This window comes from Leucoraja erinacea, chromosome 29, assembly GCF_028641065.1.
Source record: "Leucoraja erinacea ecotype New England chromosome 29, Leri_hhj_1, whole genome shotgun sequence".
Taxonomy (NCBI): Eukaryota; Metazoa; Chordata; class Chondrichthyes; order Rajiformes; family Rajidae; genus Leucoraja; species Leucoraja erinaceus.
The window spans coordinates 3,622,324-3,639,221 of NC_073405.1; the positions used below are offsets into that span (position 1 = coordinate 3,622,324).

General features: G+C 48.2%; 1 protein-coding gene across 2 annotated transcripts in view; it reads right to left on the reverse strand.

Annotated features, from left to right (window-relative positions):
- The window catches only part of LOC129711009 (dedicator of cytokinesis protein 7-like), a 162,511-nt gene that overhangs the window by 76,581 nt on the left and 69,032 nt on the right, over positions 1-16,898 (reverse strand). For both annotated transcript variants that reach the window (XM_055658351.1, XM_055658350.1), the window contains exons 15-17: positions 10,257-10,374; positions 7,604-7,674; positions 5,247-5,388 (exon numbers count right to left, since the gene is read on the reverse strand). In XM_055658351.1, the coding sequence (XP_055514326.1) occupies positions 5,247-5,388; positions 7,604-7,674; positions 10,257-10,374 (331 nt within the window). The remainder of the gene's footprint in view (positions 1-5,246; positions 5,389-7,603; positions 7,675-10,256; positions 10,375-16,898) is intronic.

The following is a 16,898-nucleotide window of genomic DNA, read 5'->3' on the forward strand; positions in this document are numbered from 1 at the left end:
GTCCAGTGTTAATCCTCATCGGAAGAAGCCGTGATCCCGTTTATATATAAAACTGTTCTCCATATTCATGCCCAGATTAGTTTTCTGACTCCGAAATGGGATGTCACCGGAACTCTCTCTCGTCTCATGTTACACGTTCTAATTAAGGCAAAAGGAGTTTCTAAATATAAGCCAAGGCACAACAAACCCAGCTAACAGCTCGGAAAGATAGAAACATAGAAATTAGGTGCAGGAGTAGGCCATTCGGCCCTTCAAGCCTGCACCCCATTCAATATGATCATGGCTGATCATCCAACTCAGTATCCCGTACCTGCCTTCTCTCCATACCCTCTGATCCCCTTAGCCACAAGGGCCACATCTAACTCCCTCTTAAATATAGCCAATGAACTGGCCTCAACTACCCTCTGTGGCAGAGAGTTCCAGAGATTCACCACTCTCTGCGTGAAAAAAAGTTCTTCTCATCTCGGTTTTAAAGGATTTCCCCCTTATCCTTATAAGATACGGGGTAAGGAAGAGTTTGATGATGAACACAAAGTTCCGGGGTAACTCAGCGGATCGGGCAGCATCTCTGGAGGAAAAGGATGGGTGACGTTTCGGGTCTGGACCCTCCTTCAGACAGGCGGAAGAGAAATTCTTCAAAGTTGGCATTCCTTGAGGAGGTTTTTCGCTGTGGAGTGAGCCTAAATGGAGACACGGAAGAACTTTGTGTGCAGGAGGGAACTGCAGGCGTTGGTTTAAACCAAAGATGGACACAAAAATGCTGGAGTAACTCAGCGGGACAGGCAGCGTCTGTGGAGAGAAGGAACGGGTGGCGTTTCGGGGTCGAGACCCTTTCTTCAGACTGAAAGAAATAGACGATGATGTGGAGAGATGTAGAAGAAATGAACGAAATATGCAAAAAAAAAATAACAGCAGCTTTTTGTTCTGGTCTCGCTACAGCTGACGATGACCTGTTTCCTTCATCATTGGGGGCCTAGTGTCGGCAGCGATACCTCGCGGGTCGACCCATTAAAAGCATCTTGTCCGGGAACATTACCATCTGGTTCGGGAATTGCTCTGCCAAGGACAAGAAGGTTCTGCAGAGAGTAGTGCGTTCGGCCGAACGCACTATGGGAACTTCACTCACCCCCCTGCAGGAACTATACAACAGGAGGTGCAACTCCAGAGCAAACAAAATCATGAGAGACCTCTTCCACCCCTGCAACGGACTGTTCCAGCCGCTACAGTCAGGCAAACGCCTCCGTTGCCATGCAGTGAGAACGGAGAGGTTGAGAAGGAGTTTCTTCCCAGAGGCAATTCGGATGTAAACGCCTTTCTCACCAGGGACTAACTGTACAGAACGTTTTTCCTTCTATTATTTATTATGTAAAATAATATGTGTGTTATGATTGTGTTTATAATTTGTTTGGTTGTTTTGTTGTTCCGCGAGCATTGCCACTTTCATTTCACTGCACATCTCGTATGTGTATGTGACAAATAAACTTGACTTGACTTGACTTGACCCACGGCCGACAGTCGATGGGAGCGTGGGGGGGGAACCGCCGTGATGGAGGAGGGGGGATATCAATGGACAATTGGGGCGGAGAACCTCGGACAATGGGGACCCCAACGTGGGGGAACCGCTGTGTGGGGGGAGGGGGGACAAAAGGGGGAGCCGGCGTGCTTTGTAACGTTGTCAGCGTCGTAGGTGGCCGCTATTTGTATACATCGGGTACGCAGCGAAGAATGTCACCGTGCCCAGTCACATGTGACAATAAAGGGCCTGTCCCACTTACGCAACTTTTTCGGCGAGTGCCTAGGTCGCCGAAAATTTTCAACGTGTTGAAAATCCAGCGACGACCAGAAAGACTCTTTGGAGACCTCTCACGACCAGAGGAGACCTCTCACCACCAGAGGGGACCTCTCACCACCAGAGGGGACCTCTCACCACCAGAGGGGACCTCTCACAACCAGAGGAGACCTCTCACCACCAGAGGGGACCTCTCACCACCAGAGGGGACCTCTCACCACCAGAGGGGACCTCTCACCACCAGAGGGGACCTCTCACCACCAGAGGAGACCTCTCACCACCAGAGGAGACCTCTCACAACCAGAGGAGACCTCTCACCACCAGAGGGGACCTCTCACCACCAGAGGGGACCTCTCACCACCAGAGGGGACCTCTCACCACCAGAGGAGACCTCTCACCACCAGAGGAGACCTCTCACCACCAGAGGAGACCTCTCACCACCAGAGGAGACCTCTCACCACCAGAGGGGACCTCTCACCACCAGAGGGGACCTCTCACCACCAGAGGGGACCTCTCACCACCAGAGGAGACCTCTCAACACCAGAGGAGACCTCTCACCACCAGAGGGGACCTCTCACCACCAGAGGAGACCTCTCACCACCAGAGGAGAGGAGACCTCTCACGACCATACAGGTCTAATAGAATAATATTTACACATCAAATACCTCTTCCTTGGTGGCACCAGTGATGTGATTTTGGCCACGTTAATGTATCAGCCACTGCTGTTAGCTGAGGGTTATTTGTCAGCATTAGGGTGGCACAGTGGCCCAGCTGGTAGAACTGCTGCCGCGCGGCGCCAGAGACTCGGGTTCCATCGTGAGCTCGGCTGCTGTCAGTGTGGAGTTTGCAGGTTCTCCCTGTGACCTTTTGTGGGCATTTCCTCCCACATCCCAAAGAGGTTGCGGGCTTTCGTAGGTTAATCGGCCTCTGTGACCCGACCAGAAACGTCACCTATTCCTTTTCTCCAGAGATGCTGCCTGACCCGCTGAGTTACGCCAGCACTTGCTGTCTTTAATCACGTATAACCTCATGAGTGCCAGCTCCAATGGACAAAGATATGCACAGATAGAGCAAGGGAAATGGGCCGTTATAGTTTAGTTAAACGGTGGAAGTCAGCGGTAGAGTTGCTGCCTTCCAATGCTTGCAGCGTCAGAGACCCGGGTTCGATCCCGACTACGGGCGCTGTCTGTACGGAGTTTGTACGTTCTCCCCGTGACCTGCGTGGGTTTTCTCCACGATCTTCGGTTTCCTCCCACACTCCAAAGACATACAGGTATGTAGTTTAATTGGCTTGGTATGAATAGTATAGCTAGGTTGTGTGCGGTGATTGTTGGTCAGCACGGACTCGGTGGGCCGAAGGGCCTGTTTCCACCCAGTATCTGTAAACTAAACTAAACCAAGACAACTTTATAAACTATTCTTTGGTGACCTTTTAGCCTGGTCACTCAGTACAAACCCGAGCCCTGCTGAGGAGAAGTAACTACTGCGATTTACGAGCTGGCAGACAGTCCTTCACTGACATTTACACCAGCTCGACAGAACTCTGACTCCCCAAACTAGCCCTGGTCGCAAGTATTTCGGATCCTAATCTGCATTACAAAAGAACTGCAGATGCTGGTTTAAACCGAAAATAGACACAAAAAGTTGTAGTCACAGACAGCATCTCTGGAGAGAAGGAATGGGTGACATTTCGGGTCTGAAGTAGGGATTCGACCCAAAACGTCACTCAGTCTGAAGAAGGGTTTCGGCCCGAAACGTTGAATATTTCCTTCGCTCCATAGATGCTGCTGCACCCGCTGAGTTTCTCCAGCACTTTTGTCTACCTTCGATTTTCCAGCATCTGCAGTTCCTTCTTAAACCCATTCCTTCTCTCCAGAGATGCTGCCTGTCCCGCTGAGTTACTCCAGCTCTTTGTGTCCATCTTCAGTGACCTCAGGTTTATCGACCTCCGTGTGTTTTTAGTTTTACTTTTTGTTAATTAAGTTCACACACCCTTGCAGGACGAGCAGGATTAACGACGCTCACATTCCACTCGTAAACATGGGAGACAAATGATCCTGTTTTACAAGGAGTTTGCTGCGAGGAATGTCCGGCCAGATTCCTGCAGCTTAAAATGGATCAAAATGGTTTGCTTTCTGACCCCGTACAATCCACAGGCATCCTCTGATTGAGCCGATGGAAACTAGCCCCTCTCATCCTGGCCTTAGCGTGTCCAAACCCTTAATAGAGAGAATGGAGCAGCTGGGCTTGTACACTCTGGAGTTTAGAAGGATGAGAGGGCATCTTATTGAAACATATAGGATTATTAAGGGTTTGGACACGCAAGAGGCAGGAAACATGTTCCTGATGTTGAGGGAGTCCAGAACCAGGGTCCACAGTTTAAGGATAAGGGGTAAGCCATTTAGAAGGGAGACGAGGAAACAATTTTTCACACAGAGAGTTGTGAGTCTGTGGAATTCGTTGCCTCAGAGGGCGGTGGAGGCCGCTTCTCTGGATACTTTCAAGAGAGAGCTAGATAGGGTTCTTAAAGATAGCGGAGTCAGGGGATATGGGGAGGAGGCAGGAACGGGGTACCGATTGTGGATGATCAGCCGTGATCAAATTAAATGGCGGTGCTGGCTCGAAGGGTTGAATGGCCTTCAAGCCCAGCTGCTCCATTCTCTCAGCATATGACAGTCCCGCCATCCCGGGAATTAACCTTGTAAAACCTACGCTGCACTCCCTCAATAGCAAGAATGTCCTTCCTCAAATTGAGGGGACCAAAACTGCTCACAGTACTCCAGGTGTGGTCTCACCAGGGCTCCGTACAACTGCAGAAGGACCTCTTTGCTCCTATACTCGATTCCTCTTGTTATAAAGGCCTCGTGTTATAATGGTCAGTATGGACTCGGTGGGCCGAAGGGCCCGTTTCCCTTGCTCTATCATTCAATCAATCCATATAACCATATAACAATTACAGCACGGAAACAGGCCATCTCGGCCCTTCTAGTCCGTGCCGAACACGTATTCTCCCCTAGTCCCATCTACCTGCGCCCAGACCATAACCCTCCATTCCTTTCCCATCCATATAACTATCCAATTTATTTTTAAATGATAAAAACGAACCTGCCTCCACCACCTTCACTGGAAGCTCATTCCACACCGCTACCACTCTCTGAGTAAAGAAGTTCCCCCTCATGTTACCCCTAAACTTCAGTCCCTTAATTCTCAAGTCATGTCCCCTTGTTTGAATCTTCCCTACTCTCAGTGGGAAAAGCTTTTCCACGTCAACTCTGTCTATCCCTCTCATCATTTTAAAAACCTCTATCAAGTCCCCCCTTAACCTTCTGCGCTCCAAAGAATAAAGCCCTAACTTATTCAACCTTTCTCTGTAACTTAGTTGCTGAATCCAGCGATGCTCTTGTGCTGAGCGGCCTGTAATGGCCAGTGAGTGCTTGGCGATGGTGCGGGTACTTACACTGTAGCCCACTGGAACCTCTGGAGCCTCCTGGGTCTGTTTGGGCTGACAGTTCACGTGGTAGAAGGTGAAGAGCAGATGATGCTTCTCATTGAGGTTGGAGGGCAGTTTCATCTTCACCTCCTCGTAGAAGAACGGAGACCTGACAAGAGAGTTAATACCATCGGCCAAGGATCAAGATATCATTCAGCAGTGGGTGGACAAAAATGCCGGAGAAACTCAGCGGGTGAGGCAGCATCTATGGAGCGAAGGAATAGGTGACGTGTCAAAGTTGAGTGTGACAGTCTCCAGAGATGCTGCTTGACCTGCTGAGTTACTCCAGCACTTTATGTCTATCTTGCGTTTGTTATGTTTGAAAAATGTGATTTAAAAATATATATATTGGATGAGATGATTGGCAGTGTTCAATTCCTTGCCAATTAGACTCATTTTATTCAGTTGATCTAGTTAAAGAAATATGATGCCTGAAAGTTACAGAAAAGTACAAAGGATTTAATCATTAAAGAACTGCAGATGCTGGAAATATCGAAGGTGGATAAAAATGCTGGAGAAACTCAGCGGGTGAGGCGGCATCTATGGAGCGAAGGAATAGGTGACGTTTCGGGTCGAGACCCTTCGAAGAAGGGTCTCGACCCGAAACGTCGCCTATTCCTTTGCTCCATAGATGCTGCCTCACCCGCTGAGTTTCCAGAAGGGTCTCGACCCGAAACGTCGCCTATTCCTTCGCTCCATAGATGCTGCCTCACCCTTAAGGGTCCCGACCCGAAATGTCACCTATTCCTTCGCTCCATAGATGCTGCCTCGCCCTTAAGGGTCCCGACCCGAAACATCACCTATTTCCTTTGCTCCAGAGATGCTGCCTCGCCCGCTGAGTTCCTCCAGCATTTTTGTCTAACCTACGATTTTTCCCGCATCTGCCGTTCTTTCGTAATCATTCAATAGTGGGGAGGATTTAACGCAATCTTATACACTTGCAAGACTATGGGGAAAGTGAAGTGAGCGGGAATTTTTCGTTTAGCTTAGAGATACAGCTCGTAAACAGGCCCTTCGGCCCACCGGGGCCGTGCCGATCAGCATATTAACACCGTCCAACACACACTAGGGACAATTTTTTTACATTTACCAAACCAATTAACCTACAAAGCTGTACGTCTTTGGAATGTGGGAGGAAACCGACGATCTCGGAGTAAACCCACGCAGGTCACGGGGAGAACGTGCAAACTCCGTACAGGCAGCACCTGTAATCAGGATCGAACCCGGGTCTCCGGCGCCGCATTCGCTGTAGGGCAGCAACTCTACCGCTGCCCCACCGTAACCGCCTTGTAAATATCCACTGACTTGGCCATACAGCCGGTGTTTTGTGTGCAATGCAAAGATATTCACTGTGAGGTGTGACAATAGGGTAGAAATCGATCAATAATGCCCACTAGAGCTCACTACTTTCCCTGGTCTGAAACACAGAAAATAGGTGCAGGAGGAGGCCATTCGGCCCTTCGAGCCAGCACCGCCATTCATTGCGATCACGGCTGATCGTCCCCCTATCAATAACCCGTGCCTGCCTTCTCCCCATATCCATTGACTCCACTAGCCCCTAGAGCTCTATCTAACTCTCTCTTAAATCCATCCAGTGACTTGGCCTCCACTGCCCTCTGTGGCAGGGAATTCCATAAATTCACAACTCTCTGGGTGAAAAAGTTTTTTCTCACCTCAGTCTTAAATGACCTCCCCTTTATTCTAAGACTGTGTGTTTCATTTCACTGCACATCTCGTATGTGTATGTGACAAATAAACTTGACTTGACTTGGCCCCTGGTTCTGGACTGGCCCAACATTGGGAACATTTTTCCTGCATCTAGCCTGTCCAGTCCTTTTATAATTTTATATGTTTGTATAAGATCTTCCCCTCATCCTTCTAAACTCCAGTGAATACAAGCCTAGTCTTTTCAATACTTTCCTCATATGACAGTCCCGCCACCCCAGGGATCAATCTGGTGAACCTACGCTGCACTGCCTCGATCACAAGGATGTCCTTCCTCAAATATGGAGACCAAAACTGTGCACAATGTCTGCTGGCAGATTGTTCCAGGCATCCAACACTTGTCCTACACATCTCCTTTAAACTTTCCCCCGCTGGTCTTAAAGCTGCAGGGGGTGGGGGGGGGGGGGGAGCACGGTGGCTCAGCGGTGGAGTGCGACTGTTCTCAACCAAAGCACGGCAGCTGGCAGTTTCTACGCTGCTTCTGTGCTGAGGCCACGGTGGTCAGTCTACAGGACGCTGAGCTCAACCCACGCAGGGAAGAGGATTCCATCTCTCACGCACGCACACCCCAGTCCCCAGCTCTCCTCCCTGATGCATACTTGCTGTGGTAAGCCACCGGAGTGTAGCACTCGTTCATGTATTCGGCGTATCCAGACTTTCCAAAGATGACCTGGAAGGCAAATAGTTTTTCATCACGTCATCAGTAACTTCAACAAAGGTTTCACTTCGCCTGCCAGGGGCTAGTTTCAATGGAATTTACCTACGTAACCTGGTCACAACCTACGACAGCACCTACGTCAACAACAATTGTCGCCACTGTGGCCAAAAAAATGTCAACATGTTGAAATTAGACAATAGACAATAGGCGCAGGAGTAGAGGCCATTCGGCCCTTCGAGCCAGCACCGCCATTCAATGTGATCACGGCTGATCATCCCCAACCTGCCTTCTCCTGCTCGAAGGGCCGAATGGCCTCTACTCCTGCACCTATTTTCTATGTTTCTATGAAACCCAAAGGAAATAGGTAACGTTTCGGGTCGAAACCCAAAGGGTTTCGGCCCGAAACGTTGCCTATTTCCTTCGCTCCATAGATGCTGCTGCACCCGCTGAGTTTCTCCAGCACTTTTGTCTACCTGGTAGTCATACTGTACCTTTCCAGCGGTATATAAATATTGACTTCCCCTAACTTCGAGTCAACCTTGCTCCCCACCCCCACCCATCCTTCCCAGTTCCCCGACCAGTCCTCCATTATATTGTCACCTCTGTCTGCTGTGTTGTCACCTTCTCAATAGACAATAGGTGCAGGAGTAGAGGCCATTCGGCCCTTCGAGCCAGCACCGCCATTCAATGTGATCACGGCTGATCATCCCCAATCAGTACCCCGTTCCTGCCTTCTCCCCATATCCCCCTGACTCCGCTATCTTTAAGAGCCCTATCTAGCTCTCTCTTGAAAGCATCCGGAGAACCGGCCTCCACCGCCCTCTGAGGCAGAGAAAATTTTGCGGCCTGTAGTCGCCCATAATATCGTCTAAGTGAGACAGGCCCACCTGTACGAATCTATCTACCTCCATTTTAAAAATCTCCGTAGACTTGGCCTCCACAGCCTTCTGTCATGCAGCAACAATGGGGAGTGGCTGTAAGGTGGAATAGACAAACTATCAGATGGGGTGAAGGGTGGGCGGAGAGGCAGGGAGAGGAGAGGTAGCTTTGAACCGTGGTTGAAGGGAGGGGCGGGGGTTGTTTGGAGAGAGCATCCATACGCAGAGGAGAAGGGATCACAGTCTAGGAAGCCACACTTGTAATTAAATCACATTAGACAGAGGACATAGGATTAAGGTGAAGGGGAAAAGATTTAATAGGAATCTGAGGGGTAACCTCTTCACACAAAGGGCGGTGGGTGTATGGAACAAGCTGCCAGAGGCTGGGACTATCCCAGGGGTGGGGAACCTGCAACCTTAAGGCCGCATGCAACCTTCTAGGGTATTAAGTGCGGCCTTTTGACTGAATCCAAATTTTGTAGAACAAATATTTTTACTTTTATGAATATGTTTTTGTTCATCTTTTATTGTTTTTATTTTAATCTTAAAATTAACGTATTTAAAATACCAAAGAGAAAAAGAAGATTGACCAAAATAATCCTCCCCGAATGACGGCCACAATTACATTAGTAGGTCATGAGGGCTATTTTAATGTACATTTTGAAGTATATCTAATTGAGGTTTCTTGGATGTGGCCTTATTAGATTACAGCTAACTTAATGTGGCATTCCAACATGAAAAGGTTCCCCAACCCTGGACTATCCCAATGTTTAAGAAACAGTTAGACAGGTACATGGATAGGACAGGTTTAGAAACATAGAAACACAGAAAACAGGTGCAGGAGTAGAGGCCATTCGGCCCTTCGAGCCTGCACCGCCATTCAATATGATCATGGCTGATCATTCAACTCAGTATCCCGTACCTGCCTTCTCTCCATACCCTCTGATCCCCTTTAGCCACAAGGGCCACATCTAACTCCCTCTTAAATATAACCAATGAACTGGCCTCAACTACCCTCTGTGGCAGAGAGTTCCAGAGATTCACCACTCTCTGTGTGAAAAAAGTTCTTCCCATCTCGGTTTTAAAGGATTTCCCCCTTATCCTTAAGCTGTGACCCCTTGTCCTGGACTTACTTAACATCGGGAACAATATTGGAGGGATATGGACCAAATATGGGCAGGCGGGACATGTGTAGCTGGGACATGTTGGCCAGTGTGGGTAAGATGGGCCGAAGGGCCTGTTTCCACACTGTATCACTCTATGACTCTAAATACAGAGTGCAAGGAAGCAGCGCACTCTGAACTCTCACTCAAGCTACTGAACCAACTCGTGAGTGGCCCTGACCTTCCATCTACCCAATTGTAGATCCTCGGACTATCTTTACTGTTTCTTTATTCAATCATGGCTGATCTATTCATTGGCTATATTTAAGAGGGAGTTAGATGTGACCCTTGTGGCTAAAGGGGTCAGGGGGTATGGAGAGAAGGCAGGTACAGGATACTGAGTTGGATGATCAGCCTTGATCATATTGAATGGCGGTGCAGGCTCGAAGGGCCGAATGGCCTCTACTCCTGCACCTGTTTTCTGTGTTTCTATGAATGCGGCCCGACCACCGTGCGGCCTGCCCATGCATCTTTGAACCCCAGGTCCCCTGCACCACGACTACAGGCACGGCCCCTTACAGGACGCAGCGCTGACCACTGGCGCGCTCCTCACCGGTAAGGCACTGTCCGGTCTCTCTCCGCCCAGGAACTGGATCTTCACCGTGATGTTCCGCGCCGAGCCTTGCCGGTTGGAGAAATTGAGGAACTGGGGGTAGATGTAGAGGAGATTCCTACAAAAAAAAAACAAACAACATCGATAAATTTAAGGCTGTGACGATATCATCGGCGTTCAGACTCAAGAGCGCTTTTATCGTCAACTGTTAATACCATCGGCCAAGGGTCAAGATATCGTTCAGCAGTGGGTAGACAAAAATGCTGGAGAAACTCAGCGGGTGAGGCAGCATCTATGGAGCGAAGGAATAGGTGACGTTTCGGGTCGAGACCCTTACGGGTCTCGACCCGAAACGTCACCTATTCCTTCGCTCCATAGATGCTGCCTCACCCTTAAGGGTCTCGACCCGAAACGTCACCCATTCCTTCGCTCCATAGATGCTGCCTCACCCTTAAGGGTCTCGACGCGAAACGTCACCTATTCCTTCGCTCCATAGATGCTGCCTCACCCTTAAGGGTCTCGACCCGAAACGTCACCTATTCCTTCGCTCCATAGATGCTGCCTCACCCGCTGAGTTTCTCCAGAATTTTTTGTCTACCTTCGATTTTTCAAGCATCTGGAGTTCTTTCTTAGGCACTAGACGATAATAGTGCAAGGTCAAAAATAATGCCCCCAAACCTATCTAGGGTCAAGGACCAGTCTCACCACGGTCACTCCCTCTTCTCCCCTCTCCCCTCGGGCAAGAGGTGCAGAAGTGTGAAAACGCACACCACCAGATTCAGGGCCAGTTTCTTCCCAGCTGTTATCAGGCAACTGAACCATCCTACCACAACCAGAGAACAGTGGCTGAACGACTATCCACCTCTTCGATGACCCTCGGAAGTCAAGTCAAGAGAGTTTATTGTCATGTGTCCCAGATAGGACAATGAAGTTCTTGCTTGCTGCAGCACATTTATTGTAGGCATACAAACAGATCAGATCAGATCAGTGTGTCCATATACCATAGAATATATATATATATACACATAAATACATAGATAAAGTGCAATAGGTTGTTATAGTTCATAGTTTGTTTGATGTTGTGTTTAATAGTCTGATGGCTGTGGGGAAGTAGCTATTTCTGAACCTGGACGTTGCAGTCTTCAGGCTCCTGTACCTTCTACCTGATGGCAACGGAGAGATGAGCGTGTGGCCAGGATGGTGTGGGTCCTTGATGATGCTGCCAGCCTTTCTGAGGCAGCGACTGCGGTAGATCCCCTCGATGGTAGGGAGGTCAGAGCCGATGATGGACTGGGCAGCGTTTACTGCTTTTTGCAGCCTTTTCCGCTCCTGGGCGCTCAAGTTGCCGAACCAAGCCACGATGCAACCGGTCAGCATGCTCTCTCTACTGTGCACCTGTAGAAGTTAGAGAGAGTCCTCCTTGACAAACCGACTCTCCGTAATCTTCTCAGGAAGTAGAGGCGCTGATGAGCTTTCTTTTATGATTGCATCAGTGTTCTGGGACCAGGAGAGATCTTCGGACTTGATCGGACTTTGCTGCCTTTCCCTTGAACTAAACGTTATTCCCTTATCATGCATCTATACTCTGTAAATGGATCGACGGGAATCATGTGTGGGAAGGAACTGCAGATGCTGGTTTAAACCGAAGATAGACACAAAATTCCGGAGTAACTCAGCGGTGACCGGCAGCATCTCTGGACAGAAGGAACGGGTGACGTTTCGGGTGGAGAACCCCCATGTGTTGCCTTTCCGCCGGCTGGTCAGCACGCAACAAAAAGCTCGTCGCCGTACCTTGGTACACGTGACAATAAACGGAACTGAACTGAAGAGATGTCCCATCAGACTTGTCCCAGAGCTGGAGCAGAGAGCTACTGTACAGTACATGCCTCTGATCTCCCCGCTGACTGTAGCAACAGCAATAGGGATTCTGGCAAACTTCCAGATTCCCCCCCTCAAAACCCCCAACCTAACAAACAAAACACTTTAAATGAATCAGTGAGACTTGAGTTACAGACAGAACTCTGCGTGAATTAAATTATTACTGCGGGACTATTAAATTAATTTATTTACGACGCTTGTCTAAACTAATAACAATGTAGTCTTACTGCCGTTTGGATTGCAGACTGGCTCCTGCCTGGCTGGCTGGAGAAACTCAGCAGGTGAGGCAACATCTATGGAGCGAAGGAATAGGTGACGGTTCGGGTCGAGACCCGGAAGGGTCTCGACCCGAAACGTCACCTATTCCTTCGCTCCATAGATGCAGCCTCACCCACTGAGTTTCTCCAGAATGTTTTGTCTACCTTCAATGCTGTCTACCTGGATGTTTAGTGTGGGAAGGAACTGCAGATGCTGGTTTAAACCGAAGGTAGACGCACGCACAAAAAGCTGGAGTAACTCAGCGGGGCAGGCAGCGGCTCTGGAGAGAAGGAATGGGTGACGTCTTCGGGCCGAGACCTTGAAGGGTGAAAATAAGGACAGGGGAAGTAGTACTGAGAGTCATTCATGTGTGAAGAGTGACCTCCATTCACTGTATCGGATCTGATATCATTCATAGAAACATAGAAACATAGAAAATACAGAGTACAGAAAATACAGAAACATAGAAAATAGGTGCAGGAGTAGGCCATTCGGCCCTTCGAGCCTGCACCGCCATTCAATATGATCATGGCTGATCATCCAACTCAGTATCCTGTACCTGCCTTCTCTCCACACCCCCTGATCCCTTTAGCCACAAGGGCCACATCTAACTCCCTCTTAAATATAGTCAATGAACTGTGGCCTCAACTACCCTCTGTGGCAGAGAATTCCAGAGATTCACCACTCTCTGTGTGAAAAATTTTTTTCTCATCTCGGTCCTAAAAGATTTCCCCCTTATCCTTAAAATGTGACCCCTTGTACTGGACTTCCCCAACATGGGGAACAATCTTCCTGCATCTAACCTGTCCGACCCCTTAAGAATTTTGTACGTTTCTATAAGATCCCCCCTCAATCTTCTAAATTCTAGCGAGTACAAGCAGAGTCTATCCAGTCTTTCTTCATATGAAAGTCCTGACATCCCAGGAATCAGTCTGGTGAACCTTCTCTGTACTACTCCCTCTATGGCAAGAATGTCCTTCCTCAGATTAGGAGACCAAAACTGTACGCAATACTCCAGGTGTGGTAGCTGATGACCTGATAGCTCATAAATTCATAAATTCGAGGAGCAGATTTAGGCCATCCGGCCCATCAAGTCTACTCCGCCTTTCAATCATGGCTGATCCTTCTTTCCCTCTCAATCCCATTCTCTTGCCTTCTCCCCATAACCCCTGATGCCCTTACTAATCAAGAATCTATCAATCTCAGCCCAATAACTATCCACTGACTTGGCCTCCACAGCCATCTGTGGCAATGAATTCCACAGATTCACCACCCTCTGACTAAAGAAATTCCTCCTCATCCCCTTTCTGTCCTTTTATTCTGAGGCTGTGTCCTCTGGTCCTAGACTCTCCCACTAGTGGAAACCAAAGATCATCGAGCTGTAATCCGATGCTTAAAATCTAAATATCTCTTTGCTGCAAAATAAATAGTTACACATGGTCATAGCTGGTTACCCTGTATTCTACTAATTGGTTTTCACAGACATTTATTTTTAAACGCGTAAATGATAAATTGCAGGAACAACGTGTATTTAAAAGAGTTAACTTCAGTTGTGATTAGGTAACCGCGTAAAACATTTGAAATAGAAACCAATTATATTTTCCCAAACTAAAAATCGAGGAAAAATGTCCTGAGTGTATAAATTCCTAATTCACAATCAACAAACTGCATCGAAACATCAGATTATAATTCGATATTAGACGCCCAATCCAGTAGGAACCATGACAGTTTTTTCTTTTTTTTTCTTTTTTCTTTTCTTTTTCTTATAGAAACGTACAAGATTCTTAAGGGGTTGGACAGGCTAGATGCAGGAAGATTGTTCCCGATGTTGGGGAAGTCCAGAACAAGGGGCCACAGTTTAAGGATAAGGGGGAAATCTTTTAGGACTGAGATGAGGAAAACATTTTTCACACAGAGAGTGGTGAATCTGTGGAACTCTCTGCCACAGATGGTAGTTGAGGCCACACAGTTCATTGGCTATATTTAAGAGGGAGTTAGATGTGGCCCTTGTGGCTAAAGGGATCAGGGGGTATGGAGAGAAGGCAGGTACAGGATACTCAGTTGGATGATCAGCCATGATCATACACCGAGAATATTCTTCCAGTGCCTGGAGTGAACACAGCGGGTGGAGACCGGAGCCATTCCGTCTGAAGAAGGGTTTCGGGCCGAAACGTCGCCTATTTCCTTCGCTCCATAGATGCTGCTGCACCCGCTGAGTTTCTCCAGCACTTTTGTCTACCTTCGATTTTCCAGCATCTGCAGTTCCTTCTTAAACACAGAGCCATTCCAAAGTTTGGGTTTGAGTTCAGCTTATTGTCTTTCTGCTGACTGACTGGCTAGCACGCAACAAAAAGCTTTTCACTGTACCTCGTAACGAACTGCACCTCTAAACTAAACTAAACAACATCAGACACCCGTGTTCAAGAGGGAACTGCAGATGCTGGAAGATCGAAGGTACACAAAATTGCTGGAGAAACTCAGCGGGTGCAGCAGCATCTATGGAGCGAAGGAAATAGGCGACGTTTCGGGCCTGTATGTTTAGTGTCCAGCCCCAGCGCCTCATTGTGATCATGGCTGATCGTCCCCTATCAATAACCCGTGCCTGCCTTCTCCCCCATACCCCTTGACTCCACTAGCCCCTAGAGCTCGATCTAACTCTCTCTTAAATCCATCCAGTGATTTGGCCTCCGCTGCCCTCTGTGGCAGGGAATTCCACAGAAGGAAAGATATGCAAAAAAGTGTCATTGATAAAGGAAAAAACGGCCATTGTTAGCTGTGGGGTTAAGAGGAAAACGAGTTACAGACACGAGACTTGTTTAAGAAGGAACTGCAGGTGCTGGAAAATCGAAGGTAGACAAAAATGCTGGAGAAACTCAGCGGGTGCAGCAGCATCTATGGAGCGAAGGAGATAGGCAATGTTACGGGACGACACCCTTCAGGAAGGAAATAGGTAACGATTCGTGCCGAAACCCAAAGGGTTTCGTCCTGAAACGTTGCCTATTTCCTTCGCTCCATAGATGCTGCTGCACCCGCTGAGTTTCTCCAGCATTTTTGTCTAAGAAGACTTTTGAAGCTGGAATAGAAACATAGAAACATAGAAATTAGGTGCAGGAGTAGAGGCCATTCGGCCCTTCGAGCCTGCACCGCCATTCAATATGATCATGGCTGATCATCCAACTCAGTATCCCGTACCTGCCTTCTCTCCATACCCCCTGATCCCTTTAGCCACAAGGGCCACATCTAACTCCCTCTTAAATATAGCCAATGAACTGGCCTCAACTACCTTGGGTGGGGGAGGGTGGAATGACTGTGGGTGGGGGAGGGGTGGAGAGACGGGGGGGGGGGGGGGGGACTTCCCCAACATCGTAAAGTTACTGGAAGGGTTACACTTAACTCTGAATTCAAGAGCAAATGAGCCAGAATAAACAGCTTCACCCTCCAGGCCTGATAGGAAACCTCAGGCCCGGTGTAAGCTTGCAGTTCCAACTCCGCGTCTGGCATTTAAACATATACGCCGATCCAGTATTTGGTCTAGAAATCAGTGGTTCCCAATCCTTTTTTTGGCCATGCCCCACCTAATTGCCTCTAAAATCCTGATGCTCCCCCCCATGTGGTGATATATAATTCTTATCATTTAAAAAGTGAACTCCGTTTCAGCTGAAGAAGCTTCAGATTCAGATTCAGATTCAATTTTAATTGTCATTGTTAGTGTACAGTACAGAGACAACGAAATGCACTTAGCACACTCTGCCACAGAGGGTAGTTGAGGCCAGTTCATTGGCTATATTTAAGAGGGAGTTAGATGTGGCCCTTGTGGCCAAGGGGATCAGGGGGTATGGAGAGAAGGCAGGTACGGGATACTGAGTTGGATGATCAGCCATGATCATATTGAATGGCGGTGCAGGCTCGAAGGGCCGAATGGCCTACTCCTGCACCTAATTTCTATGTTTCTATGTTTCTAATGACAATTAAAATTGAATCTGAATCTGAATCTGAAGCTTCTACAGCTGAAACGGAGTTCGCTTTTTAAATGATAAGAATATAAGCTTAAAACGCCAATACCTTGGTTTAAACAAGCTTCAAAAGAACATGGCATCCATGAAAAAGAAAAATGAAATCAACAAAAGACAGTTAAAGTTCTGAGCAAGAAATTGCTAAAAAATTGTTACAAAAAAAAGAAAAAAACATTAGGTGGAAATTGCCCCCCTTAAAAATCAAATTGCCCCCCTGTGGGGCATATACGTTGGGATCCACTGGTCATGCATCCGAGCTGCGGTCTCTGGGAGACTGGAGGGGGGGGAAAGTGCCAGTTAAACGTAACAGGCATTGATGGGCGGACAGAACTAGGCTAAAGGGCACGGTTTGTGATGAAACACTGTGTGACGCCAAGATGGGAGATTGTGCGCGGTGGGTGATTACACACTGCCATTTAAGGAGTTAGTGAAAAATCAGAATGAGATGGATGTTTTTCGGCAGGGCTCTGTAACGAGACACCGGGCAGGAACA